The sequence below is a fragment of the Aotus nancymaae genome, unplaced genomic scaffold, assembly GCF_030222135.1.
Source record: "Aotus nancymaae isolate 86718 unplaced genomic scaffold, 86718_ANA_hifiasm-v0.15.2.pri h1tg000051l, whole genome shotgun sequence".
In the NCBI taxonomy this organism is placed as follows: domain Eukaryota; kingdom Metazoa; phylum Chordata; class Mammalia; order Primates; family Aotidae; genus Aotus; species Aotus nancymaae.
The window spans coordinates 22,623,760-22,636,504 of NW_026988465.1; the positions used below are offsets into that span (position 1 = coordinate 22,623,760).

General features: G+C 41.1%; 1 protein-coding gene across 10 annotated transcripts in view; it reads right to left on the reverse strand.

Annotated features, from left to right (window-relative positions):
• SLC17A3 (solute carrier family 17 member 3) overlaps positions 1-12,745 on the reverse strand; it is a 45,596-nt gene that overhangs the window by 17,087 nt on the left and 15,764 nt on the right. For all 10 annotated transcript variants that reach the window (XR_001108338.3, XR_010337552.1, XM_012458546.3 and 7 more), the window contains 3 exons: positions 7,301-7,512; positions 6,526-6,759; positions 6,354-6,441 (listed from right to left, as the gene is read on the reverse strand). Coding sequence is in view for 8 of the 10 variants with exons in the window: in XM_012458546.3 (XP_012313969.1) it covers positions 6,354-6,441; positions 6,526-6,759; positions 7,301-7,512 (534 nt within the window). In the remaining 2 variants the exon portion in view is untranslated. The remainder of the gene's footprint in view (positions 1-6,353; positions 6,442-6,525; positions 6,760-7,300; positions 7,513-12,745) is intronic.

Consider the following 12,745-nt stretch of genomic DNA (forward strand, 5'->3'; position numbering starts at 1 on the left):
ACCCATCTGGACCTGGGCTTTTTTTGGGTGGTAGGCTCTTAATTGCTGCCTCGACTTCAGACCTTGTTATTGGTCTATTCAGGGTTTCGACTTCTTCCTGGTTTAGGCTTGGGAGGAGGCAACTGTCCAGGAATTTATCCATTTCTTCCAGGTTTTCTAGTTTATGTGCATAGAGTTGTTTGTAATAATCTCTGATGATGGTTTGAATTTCTCTGGCATCTGTGGTGATATCCCCTTTATCATTTTTTACTGCATCTATTTGGTTATTCTCTCTTTTCTTTTTTATTAGTCTGGCTAGTGGTCTCTCTATTTTGTTGATCTTTTCAAAAAACCAGCTCCTGGATTTATTGATTTTTTGAAGGGTTTTTTGTGTCTCTATCTCCTTCAATTCTGCTTTGATCTTAGTTATTTCTTGTCTTCTGCTAGGTTTTGAGTTTTTTTGATCTTGCTCCTCTAGCTCTTTCAATTTTGATGATAGGGTGTCAATTTTAGATCTCTCCTTTCTTCTCATGTGGGCACCTATTGCTATATATTTTCCTCTAGAGACTGCTTTAAATGTGTCCCAGAGATTCTGGTATGTGGTGTCTTCGTTCTCGTTGGTTTCGAAGAACATCTTTATTTCTGCCTTCATTTCAGTGTTTATCCAGTCAACATTCAGGAGAAAGTTGTTCAATTTCCATGAGGCTGTGCGGTTCTGGGTTGGCTTCTGAATTCTGAGTTCTAACTTGATTGCACTGTGGTCTGAGAGACTGTTTGTTATGGTTTCCGTTCTTTTGCATTTGCTGAGGAGTGATTTACTTCCAATTATGTGGTCAATTTTAGAGTAGGTGTGATGTGGTGCTGAGAAGAATGTATATTCTGTGGATTTGGGGTAGAGAGTTCTGCAAATGTCTATTAGGTTTGCTTGGTCCAGGTCTGAGTTCAAGTCCTGGATATCCTTGTTAATTTTCTGTCTCGTTGATCTGTCTAATATTGACAATGGGGTGTTGAAGTCTCCCACTATTATTGTGTGGGAGTCTAGGTCTCTTTGTAAGTCTTTAAGAACTTGCCTTATGTATCTAGGTGCTCCTATATTAGGTGCATATATATTTAGGATCGTTAGCTCTTCTTGTTGCATTGATCCTTTTACCATTATGTAATGTCCTTCTTTGTCTCTTTTGATCTTTGTTGCTTTAAAGTCTATTTTATCAGAGATGAGAATTGCAACTCCTGCTTTTTTTTGTTCTCCATTTGCTTGGTAAATCTTCCTCCATCCCTTTATTTTGAGCCTTTGTGTATCCTTGCTTGTGAGGTGGGTTTCCTGGATACAGCACACTGATGGGTTTTGGCTTTTTATCCAATTTGCCAATCTGTGTCTTTTGATTGGGGCATTTAGTCCGTTTACATTTAGGGTTAATATTGTTATGTGTGAATTTGATCCTGTCATTTTGATGCTAGCTGGCTGTTTTTCCCATTGGTCGATGCAGATTCTTCATTGTGTTGATGCTCTTTACCATTTCGTGCATTTTTGGAATGGCTGGTATTGGTTGTTTTTTTCTATGTGTAGTGCCTCCTTCAGGAGTTCTTGTAAAGCTGGTCTGGTGGTGATGAAATCTCTGAGTGCTTGCTTGTTCTCAAAGGATTTTATTTTTCCTTCACTTATGAAGCTTAGTTTGGCTGGATATGAAATTCTGGGTTGAAAGTTCTTTTCTTTAAGGATGTTGAATATCGGCCCCCACTCCCTTCTGGCCTGTAGGGTTTCTGCTGAGAGATCTGCTGTAAGTCTGATGGGCTTCCCTTTGTGGGTAACCCGACCTTTCTCTCTGGCTGCCCTTAGTATTTTCTCCTTCATTTCTACCCTGGCGAATCTGATGATTATGTGCCTTGGGGTTGCTCTTCTAGAGGAATATCTTTGTGGTGTTCTCTGTATTTCCTGGACTTGCATATTGGCCTGCCTTGCTAGGTTGGGGAAGTTTTCCTGGATAATATCCTGAAGAGTATTTTCCAGCTTGGATGCATTCTCTTCGTCACATTCAGGTACACCTATCAAACGTAGATTAGATCTTTTCACATAGTCCCATATTTCTTGTTGACTCTGTTCATTCCTTTTTACCCTGTTTTCTCTAATTTTGCCTTCTCGTTTCATTTCATTGAGTTGATCTTCGACCTCTGATATCCTTTCTTCTGCTTGGTCAATTCGGCTGTTGAAACTTGTGCATGCTTCGCGAAGTTCTCGTGTTGTGTTTTTCAGCTCCATCAATTCGCTCATATTCCTCTCTAAGTTGTCCATTCTCGTTAACATTTCGTCAAGTCTTTTTTCAAGGTTCTTAGTTTCTTTGCATTGGGTTAGAACATGTTCTTTTAGCTCACGGAAGTTTCTTATTATCCACTTTCTGAAAGCTGATTCTGTCATTTCATCACGCTCATTCTCCATCCAGTCTTGTTCCCTTGCTGGTGAGGAGTTGTGCTCCCTTGTAGGAGGAGAGGTGTTCTGGTTTTGGGTGTTTTCATCCTTTTTGCGCTGGTTTCTTCCCATCTTTGTGGATTTATCCACCTATCGACTTTGTAGTTGCTGTCTTTCTGATTTTGGTAATTTTAAGTCTGTAGTAGCTGAACTCATAAACCCCCTTTTCTTCCCCCTAGGTGGTCTGTCCCAGGGAATTAGGGCGTTATGATTTTCCGCTGTTGCAATGGTTTTCCCTGCCCACAAGGTGGCAGCCTAGTCACACTCAGCCTGCAGAGGCTTCGTTGAGCTGCTGTGGGCAAATTGTCCTGGGAACTGCAGGGTGTTTCCCGGTGGGTGACGGGATCCCCTCCTCCACAGAGCTGGACCGTCCCGTGTTCAGCCGTGTTTCCGGAGGCGTCCTCTTTGCCCAGGAAACTCTTGGGTTGAGTCCCTGCCTCAGCTCCCCTTGCTGGCCCAGAGGGGATCCGGTCTCGCTCACTCTACACAAGGGGCCGCTGCTCCCTGCCTCGGGTGCAGGCAGAGCAGCCGCGCCAGTCCAACCAGCGGCGCTGGCAACCCGTGGAGCTTCACCACCTGTGAATCTCTTGGTCTGTGGGCAGTAAAAATCCGCTGCCCTGTGAGCCGCTGCATCAGCCAAAGCAGCGGCTCTGAGATTCGTGGCACGCCCTTGCCCGGGAATGTCCTGGCTTGAATCCCTGCTTCAGCTCCCCTTGCTGGCTCAGAGGTGATTCAGTCTCTCTCGCTCTGTACGTGGATCCGCCGCCCCCCACCTCAGGGCGTAGGCCGAGCGGCGCGCCGCTCCGCTCAAACCAGCGGCGCTGGTGACCCGTGCGGCTCCTCCTCCTGTTAATCCCCTGGTCTGTGGTCAGTAAAAATCTGTCTGGAAATGCGGCGTCCACTCACCCTCTGCGCCTTCTTTCGGAGCTGCGATCCCGACTTCCTCCTAATCGGCCATCTTGAAAACCTCCTCTTCTTTTCTTTTTTTTTGAGACAGAGTCTTGCTCTATCACCCAGACTGGAGTGCAGTGGTGTGATCTTGGCTCACTGCAACCTCTGCCTCCCAAGTTCAAGCGATTCTCCTGCCTCAGCCTCCTGAGTAGCTGGATTACAGGCACGTGCCACCACACTTGGCTAATTTTTGTATTTTTAGTAGCGATGGGCTTCCACAATGTTGGTCAGGCTGGTCTTGATCTCCTGACCTCGTGATCCGCCTACCTTGGCCTCCCAAAGTGCTGGGATTACAGGCGTGAGCTACCACACCCAGCCTGGATGTCCTTTTCTAAGACATTGTAATGTGTTTGCTGTAGTATATGAGAATATTCATTTCTACCATAGAAAATAAATAAATTCACTTTATAATACATTAGTCAAATATCGTAAGATGTGTTGGGTTTGGATTAAAACAAAGTTGTGAGATACTGATAGGCAGGATTTATAAGCTGTGTAAATTAAAGATAAGTAATTTACTAAGAATATCATGTTTGTCTTTGAACGTAGATATAGAAGGATCCAAAGACTAAGAGACAATATTAGGTAATGATTTTAAACACGAGTCTGTGAACATTCATGAAGGTTTAGAGGCACTCAATCAGGGGAGCGCTGAAGTTCATGAAATTCCAGTGTGGCCAACTCTTTCCAACTGTGTGTTCAGTGACTTGACTTAATCTTGAAATCAGCCATGGTGGGAGTGTTTAGATCACAGACACTGATGAATACTATAAATGAGCTTATTTTTCCCCCTAAAAAGCCTGTTTAACAGAACATCACTGCTGACTTAATATTTGTTTGGGCCTAATTCAGCACCCACTGGAAATACCCATTCTGTCCCCATGTGTTCAAGAAACACAAAGCAATGGCAGTTAGCAAGTTCTTTAGGGAATGGAGCGGTGGCCACCAGTACCCATGCTTGTGTCTTTCCCATACAGCAAGTGCATGTCATTGGCCCAGATGCCTTCCCTGTGGACACTCCTGTTTGAACCTTAATTCTGGTTCTCAGAACCACACCATCAGTGGTAAGGATGGTACAGCAGAAAGACAGAGAAAGAATGTTTGAACACTTAAACATTCTGTATACTTCATTCAGGTCATGAGATCCTTCTACCTGCGTATACTCTATCTTACATGGGTTAACTTACCCCATTTCCACTCCTCCCCCTTACTTTTTACTCTGTGTTTTAAGTTGATGTAACTGTGCAATTACAGCACCTAATTTGGTCTGTCATCCTATCGTTCGATGATCTCTGGGATAGCTTGTCTGGTAGCATACCTAGGCTACCAAGGTATGAAAGCATTTTCCTCCATGATAGACATGCTTTATTCATATAACATTTGTGTTTCTAAGATTAATATATGTTGTTTCATGCAGCTACAGTTTCTTCATTTTCACTGCTGTATGATATTATGTTGTTTTTAGATTAAAGGTGTTTGGATTAATTTTTCCCATCACCTATTAAACCTGCCTCAAATATTAAATACCAGTTCCTTTTGGTCTGCTCAGTCCCTTAAGTTAGTAAGCTCCATAACTGGCTGCAAAGTTTCCTATCTATAATAGGTGTACCTTTTTAGGCTTCCTTAGAAGAAAAGTACACTGTGCCCTAGAGGCTGGCAGTACTTGAGCCCTTCCACTAAAGGTAGGTGCCTTCTGGGGTAGTCCTACTCCAACCTTATGAGCTGAGCAATCCCATCCACCAGTACAACCTGCAGAGGAGCCCCAGCATCATCAAAAATGGCAATTTCTGTAAGACCTACTGAGGAAAGCAGGCAGGTTCAGCTCAATCCACCTGCTGATGGGATTCTCCAGTAGCTTTTTGTTGGGTGCCTTCAGACAGCCAAGGGGTCTGTGCTCTCTAAACCAGGTTTGGAGGCCAGAAAGGATCACCTGCCTGGAGCCTCTGAAATAGTCCATCAACACCAAAGATGAGAAAAATACTGGAACTTGCACCCTTGTAGGCTACTGAGATTCCTCTAGATATTGTCATTTGACCAATTCTGGTTGTTCAGTCTCTATATACTCAGAAGTGAGAGGAAAGGGAGTTGCCACTTTCTGTAAGGTCACTGTCTTCAGTCCAAGTCTTTTAACTTTTCTTTCATACTTTCCATCTACTGATTTTCTTGTGCTGTATTCTGAGATTATCCCTCAGTGTAATAAACAAAATGAATTTTCTTAGTCCAAATTGCAAATGGCAAAGACTAATCCTTCAGAGTTGTGAGGGCTTTAGAGTGTGCTGTCAGTTACGGTATGGGTGTGGCTTATTTTCTGGACTTGAATGGTCCCTGCCTTCTTGGTCTCATTAATTACTTGGAGAGTTACCCTTTTTTTCCTCATCTAGCACCCACTTTAGCAATCTCCTGTTTCTTAACCTTACACCGTCCATTTTCCACACTTCTCCAGTATAACTTAGGCTTTTTGATCCAGAATATTCATCCAGAGCACACTGTCCAGGCAGATCATTATCAGAAAGAAGTTCTCAGGACAACTGAGAGCAAATTCAAAGAAGATTAAGTTGAATCTTTACCTTCCATTGCATAATAGTATAAACTCCCCTAAGTCAGGAATTAACATATGAAGATAAAACGATACAAGCTGAAGAAAAAAAACATGAATGGAGTTTTTTAAAATAACCTTTCCATTTATAACTCAAAATCCAGATGCCATAAAAATGATTAATTTGACCACATAAAAATATTTTTTAAATGCTCCAAGTCATAGACTAGGCAAAGTCATGCCACAAATGACAACCTAGGGAAAATAACTGAAAGTCATGTTACAGGCAAAGGACGAGTCTTTTTAACTTAAAAATACTTCATTGACATTGAGCAGTTGAAGAATCATGCAATGAAAAGTTGTGAAGGACCCTGTGGGAGAATGTTTGATTGTAGTGTACCCATTTGGATTACGTGTCCTTACCTGATAAGGCAATGCTGCAGAGTCTGTTTTGTTCATGCGGAAGGCCCCATTTTCCCCAAATTGCAAACTGACCCCCATGCATTGAGCCCTGAAATTAAAATGATTAGAGTTCTTAATGTGTGGTGCCATGTAGAAATTCATATCCAGCTCAGATTTATAAAATATTGGGTACCTGGCATAGGCCCTGGGCTATTCGAGTTGCAATGAGGAAAGCTATTCCAAAGTCAGCTGCTGGAGGGATGCACAGAGTGAGAAATGAATTTGCAAACAAAGAAATGCCAACCACTCGCTTTGTTCCTACTCTTCCAGCCAGGTATCCACCGAGAGCCATTGTCAGTATGGCACCATAGCTGGCAGCACCAAAGATGATGCCTTGGATTTGAGGACACCAGTCATACACAGGAGCCTTAGAGAAACAGAGAATGTTGTCATAAACCTTATACAGAAAGATTCTTACATACCCTAAGAAACTTCTTTAGACCTTTTACTTGCTTTCAAATCACTATTTTCTCCATTAAGGTGTTTTTTATTTGTTTGTTTGGGTTTTTTGCTGCTGTCTTTTTTTTTGAGATGGAGTTTCACTCTTGTTGCCAAGGCTGGAGTGCAATGGCACAATCCTGGTTCACTGCAACCTCTGCCTCCCAGGTTCAAGCAATTCTCCTGCCTCAGCCTCCAAAATAGCTGGGATTGTAGGTTCCCGCCACCACACCTGGATAATTTTTTTGTATTTTTGGTAGAGACTGGGTTTCACCATGTTGGCCAGGCTGGTCTTGAACTCCTAACCTCAGGTGATCCACCCACCTCGGCTTCCCAAAGTGCTGGGATTACAGGCATGAGCCACCATGCCTGGCCTCTATTAAAGTTTTTAAAAACACATACTCTAGAAAAATAAATATCCAAACAAACAGCAAAAAGAAAAGCACAGATTTATATCTTATGTTGCTTACCTTTGCAGGAAGACTCTTTGGGGCTTTATTTAGGCCACCAAATGAGTCAACAGGCAGCCCCTCAGGGGAGCCATTGAGTTGGGATTGAGGGCTTGTGCTGTTGACCATGGCTACCATGGTGATGCTCATAATGACGTTTTGTGCCATCATTATAAAGTTGCAGAAATGTAAGATGAGGGCTATTCCAAAGCGAGTAGAACATACAATAGGAACTGGAAATATTATGACATCATATTAGTACTTTTTTAAATTGAGCTAACATTAGTTTTTCACAAGATAGAATTTTAAAAGTACCTGATCATCTAACGATTTAAATCAGTACTTAAATGATACTTCTATTGGCTTTAGAAAAGGAAGATACAAAAGAAGGAGATCACTGAGTTGAGTCAAAGGATGTTTTATACCATAGCTTTATAGAGCCCTACTTGGTCTTGGCCATTCTGTTCATCCCAGAATTTTGTCTCTCTCATTCCTAGGTCATTATGTTCTACAGTTGATGAAATTACTCACAAGTAAATATGTATACATATGTGTGAGTGTGTACATATATGTAACACACATATTAAAAGAAAATATATACATATACATATGTGCACATATTTAATTGCTACATATAATTTATATTACATATAGTTTGTATGTATAATTATATATAAATATATAGCATATAATTTATATATGATATGTCTATTATTCATAATGCACTATATATTAAGTATAATATGTATAAATTTCATATATGTAAATATAATGTAATTTACACTTTGAAGAGAGTTGTCCATTGGTATAGATGTATTCCATTCATATCTTCAAGCATTGAAGATATACTTTCATTTAAATTTTGAGATTAAACTCTTAGGAAGATCCTCTCATTAGAGAAATTGACACCCACAGACTATGAAAAAATAAAGTGAAAAATGGTGGAAAAAGAAATAAGCAAGCATTCAAATTATCTGTATTTGTACATCCAGGAGAGATAGCAATTTAAATGAAGAAATCTCATTCTCCTTCTTCCAGATCCTGGCTAAACTGTCCAAAAAATGTTAAACATAGAGCAATCTGCATTTGTGGTTGAAATTAAAGAACTCTTTAGAAGTTAAAATCTGGGAAAAAATCAGTTAGATGAGATTGAATGGTACAAAAGTTTCAAAGGTGTGGTTTCTACTCAGCTTGTTAAAAAGTCCTTGAGCATTATATTAAGTGAGTAGAAGGTATCCTGGAAGAACACAGCTAACAGTCTAATTTGAAGAGCAAATAAAATATGTGAAGCAAGAAGCTGTATTTATCTGGGCTCAGATTTTTTACACAAGGACTTCAGGCAGACTAGCTCTTTGGAACTCTCTCCACCCTTTCATTTTTTTCTGCATGGGAAGAAAAGGGACTTAGACCAATGAGATTGGGTAGATAAATCGAGGATGTATAGCTCTGTATCTTCTCCAGCCTGTCTGGATTCTGTCTACTCTCCTGCCATGCAGTTGCTTTAGCAGAGCAAGCCTGGACTTGTCCAGTTCACCCTATGCCTGGGGGGATAAATCTATTCAATGCAAGGGAAATAGCAGGGAGCTGGATTGACCACTCTTCTAGACCATGTCCTCTAGTCCATATTTTACATCTTCACTCAATTATTGAAGAAAACACTTATCAATCACCTCCAATATTGGGCCTTGGAAGTGTAGCAGCAAACATAGCAGACCAATAGCCCTGTGTTTGGGAACCTCACATTCCAGAGAGAAGCACAAAATATGCAACACAAACACTAAATCAAATAATGTATTAGAAGGTGATAAATGCTGTAGAGAAAATAAAGCAAGAAAGGGGGAAGTTGTAATGACATTCCAGAGAGGTGGTCATGCAGCCATCTGGAGAAAGAACATACAAAGTAGAGGGAACAGCCCTGAGGCTGGTTGGAGAGTGCCTGGTATGTTCAAAGAATCAAAGAGGCGACTGTGATAGAATGGAGTAAGCCAGGTGTACAAGAATAGATCTCAGGAAAGCTAGATCACAGGAACTGAATTGTTCAAGACACATGGGCCATTGCAGGTATTTTGACTTTTACGTTGAGTGGGACGGGGGCCACTGGAGGGTTGTCAGCAGGAGTGAGACCTGATATGACTTACATTTTGAAAGGATCTCGTTGGCTGCAGAAATAAGAACAAAACAATAGGGAGGAAGTGCAGGTAAGAAGCTATTGCAATCATTCAGAAGAGAAGTGAAGCTATCTAGGATTAGGGTCATAGCAGTAGCTAATATGTGGTCAGACGCCAAATAAATCCTAGCATGGTAAAAACACCAAATACGAGTTTCAGTTTTACAGGTGGATGGAAGACAAGGAGAAAGGGAATTGGAGACGTTTTTGTTCTAAACAAGAAGAAGAATAAAGTTGTACTTTCCCAGGAAGAAAGCTCTTTGGAAGGAGCAGGTTTGGGAGGTAGCATGGTCAAGAACTTGTTATTGGACATGCGAGAACAGTGATGCCTCTTAGGCACAAAAGAGAAGGTGTTGAGCTTGTTGGATATACAATTCTTAAGTTTAGAAGAGAGGCAGGAGTTGAGGCATAATATTGAGAGTTAATAACCTATAGAGGTTACTTAAAGCCATAAAAATTGGGAAATGAAAATAAATAGAGAAGAGAACCAAAGACTAACTCTGAGGCTCTCCAGTGTTTGGATGTTGGATAGATGGGGGAGAGCAAGCCTGGACTTTCCTTTGTTTAAAGGAAAATGAAAAGGAATTGGTGGTGGAGTAAGAAGAAAACCAGGAGGATGCAGTGTCCCGGAAGCCAAGGGGACAAGAGTTTCAGGGAAGAGAGAGTCAGTAGGTGCCTCAGATATTCCCGTTAGGTCACGTAAGATGATGCCTGTCAAATCTGCACAATAACACTATGAGGCAGCTATTACTACTATTTTACAGATGAAGAAACACAGGTACAGAGACCAGCTCACAATGTAGCTCAGGTGTCTGTGCTTTTAACCTCTGTACCACATATATATGGTGGCTTCTGTTTTGTCCAAGATGATTCCATGAGAATACTTCTGCTGTTAATACAACCCAAGTGCACTCAGCTTTAGCGTTTATGTGGCTCTGTGATGTGGGATAAAGAGGTTCCTTGAAATTAACAAAGGAGGATTCCTCTTATGGCTATGCTATCTTCTATTGACGAAGTACATGTCTTTGTAGTGAATAAACTCAAATATAATATCTTTGTAAGGTTTTTTTTTTTTTTTTTTTTGGAGACGGAGTTTCGCTCTTGATACCCAGGCTGGAGTGCAATGGCGCGATCTCGGCTCACCGCAACCTCCGCCTCCTGGGTTCAGGCAATTCTCCTGCCTCAGCCTCCTGAGTAGCTGGGATTACAGGCACGCGCCACCATGCCCAGCTAATTTTTTGTATTAGTAGAGACGGGGTTTCACCATGTTGACCAGGATGGTCTCGATCTCCTGACCTCGTGATCCACCCGCCTCGGCCTCCCAAAATGCTGGGATTACAGGCTTGAGCCACCGCGCCCGGCCTGGTTTTTTTTTTTAATCTGATTTAGCACTGGTGGTGACTTCTTCTGTCAATCAAATTGACTAATAATTTGTGAGTTCTTGTGGCCTCCGATTTTTCCAAGTTCCTTTGGAATCCTAGGTACCAAAGGCCACCAAAAAGGGTATCGACAAACCAACAGACTAATGGCTTACAAATGAGGAGGTTGAACACTTGCCTCATCAAAGTGCTGAAAGATTAACTAGAGAGTATATTTTAAAGGCTTAGCCTGGTGCTTGCCAGATATTAAGTGTTTCCTGCAGGTGACTATTTGTGTCCTCAAAAGTTACTTGTGTCTTGTGTTCATTCTGAATGAACTGTACCAGTTATGCCTACTCTAATAGATTGGTGCCAGTGGTGTGCTGTCTGTTAAATTTTTTGTGGTCACCCCTAGCTATACAAGAATGTGTGGGTCTGTATGCATGTGAGAAAGTGTAAATTAAGAAGCACCTGAGGGTATTCTATTTAACTACTGGAAGAGGGCACTGACACCATGAAATCATAGATTTTTGAACCTGAGAGATTATATTAATGAATTCAATACTACTGTACTCAGAATCCAGGAAGCTTGTTTCTTAACTTGATGTGCCAGACAGACCTTAACGTGGCCCCAGTGATTACTGCCTCATGGTATTCTCACCTTTATATAATTCCCTTCACTTGTATGTGGCCAGGACATTTCACTTGCTTGTATCCAATAGAATATGGCAAAGGTGACAAAATGTCACTCCCATGATTATGTGATGTTATATAAGACTCCATCTTAGCAGACTAAAGATAAACACTCTTCATGTGGGCTTAATGAAGTAAGCAGAAAGTTGGAGAGGTTTACATAATAAGGAACCATGAACATCCTCTAGGACCTGAGAATGGCCTTCAGCCAACAGCCCAGAGCTCTCAGTCAAACAGCTATCAGAAAATGAATTTTTCCAACAACCCGAATAAGCCTGAAAGTAGGCTCTTCCCTAGTCTACCCTTCAGATAAAAGAACGCAACTTGAGGCACGCACCGTGGCTCACGCCTGTAATCCTAGCACTTTGGGAGGCCGAGGCAGGTGAATTGCCTGAGGTCAGGCAATGGCCAACAGTGTTGAGACCAGCCTGGCCAACACATGTTTATGGTAATATGCATGCAGAAATAGAAAATGAATACAGTTGGAAAAAAATAATAAAAGCTAGTTGGATGACTATACAAGAATTTGGCAGGGAGTAAGTATTGAAAAATACTTGCATTACAAAATTTATCGTGAGAGTAAAGATAAGACATTATTGTATTGAAGAATAAGAATACTCAGAAAAATCTAAGGAACAATGGAAACATATCCAAAAGAATCATGTAATGTGTAAAGGATGTTGTGGCAATTAATGGGAGAAAACTAGATGATGTGATTAGTACTGCTGCGATAATTGGTGACATAAATGGAAAATACTATTGGAGCAATATCATGTTTTAAATTAAAATAAAGCATAGATAAAATGCAATACTGCCAAATTTAAGTCACCATTGATACATCTATTTTTGTTCCACTAAAAATCAATTGATCAACTGATTAACAGATCAAACTGAATAGGTCTGAAACTAAACTCTTGAGCTCTACTACCTCAAAACTTCTGCCCAGAGTCTTTCCTGGTTCAGTTGATGGAAATCTCATTCTTCCAAACACTTTGCAATTTTTTTGTCTGGAATGCACCATTGTCTTCATATTCAAAATGTGTGTGGAATCCAACAACTTCTCACAAGGGTCATGGTTACTTTTTGGCTTAGAGCTGATTCCATGTGGTTCTGCCTACCAGTATCTCCTGCCTGCATTTCTGCAGTAACCTTTAGCTTTGGTTCCTTGCTTCTAATCTATTCTCAATACAGCAGTTGGAGTATTCTCATCATATCACAAATAAAATCACCTCTTCTGCTCAAAATCCT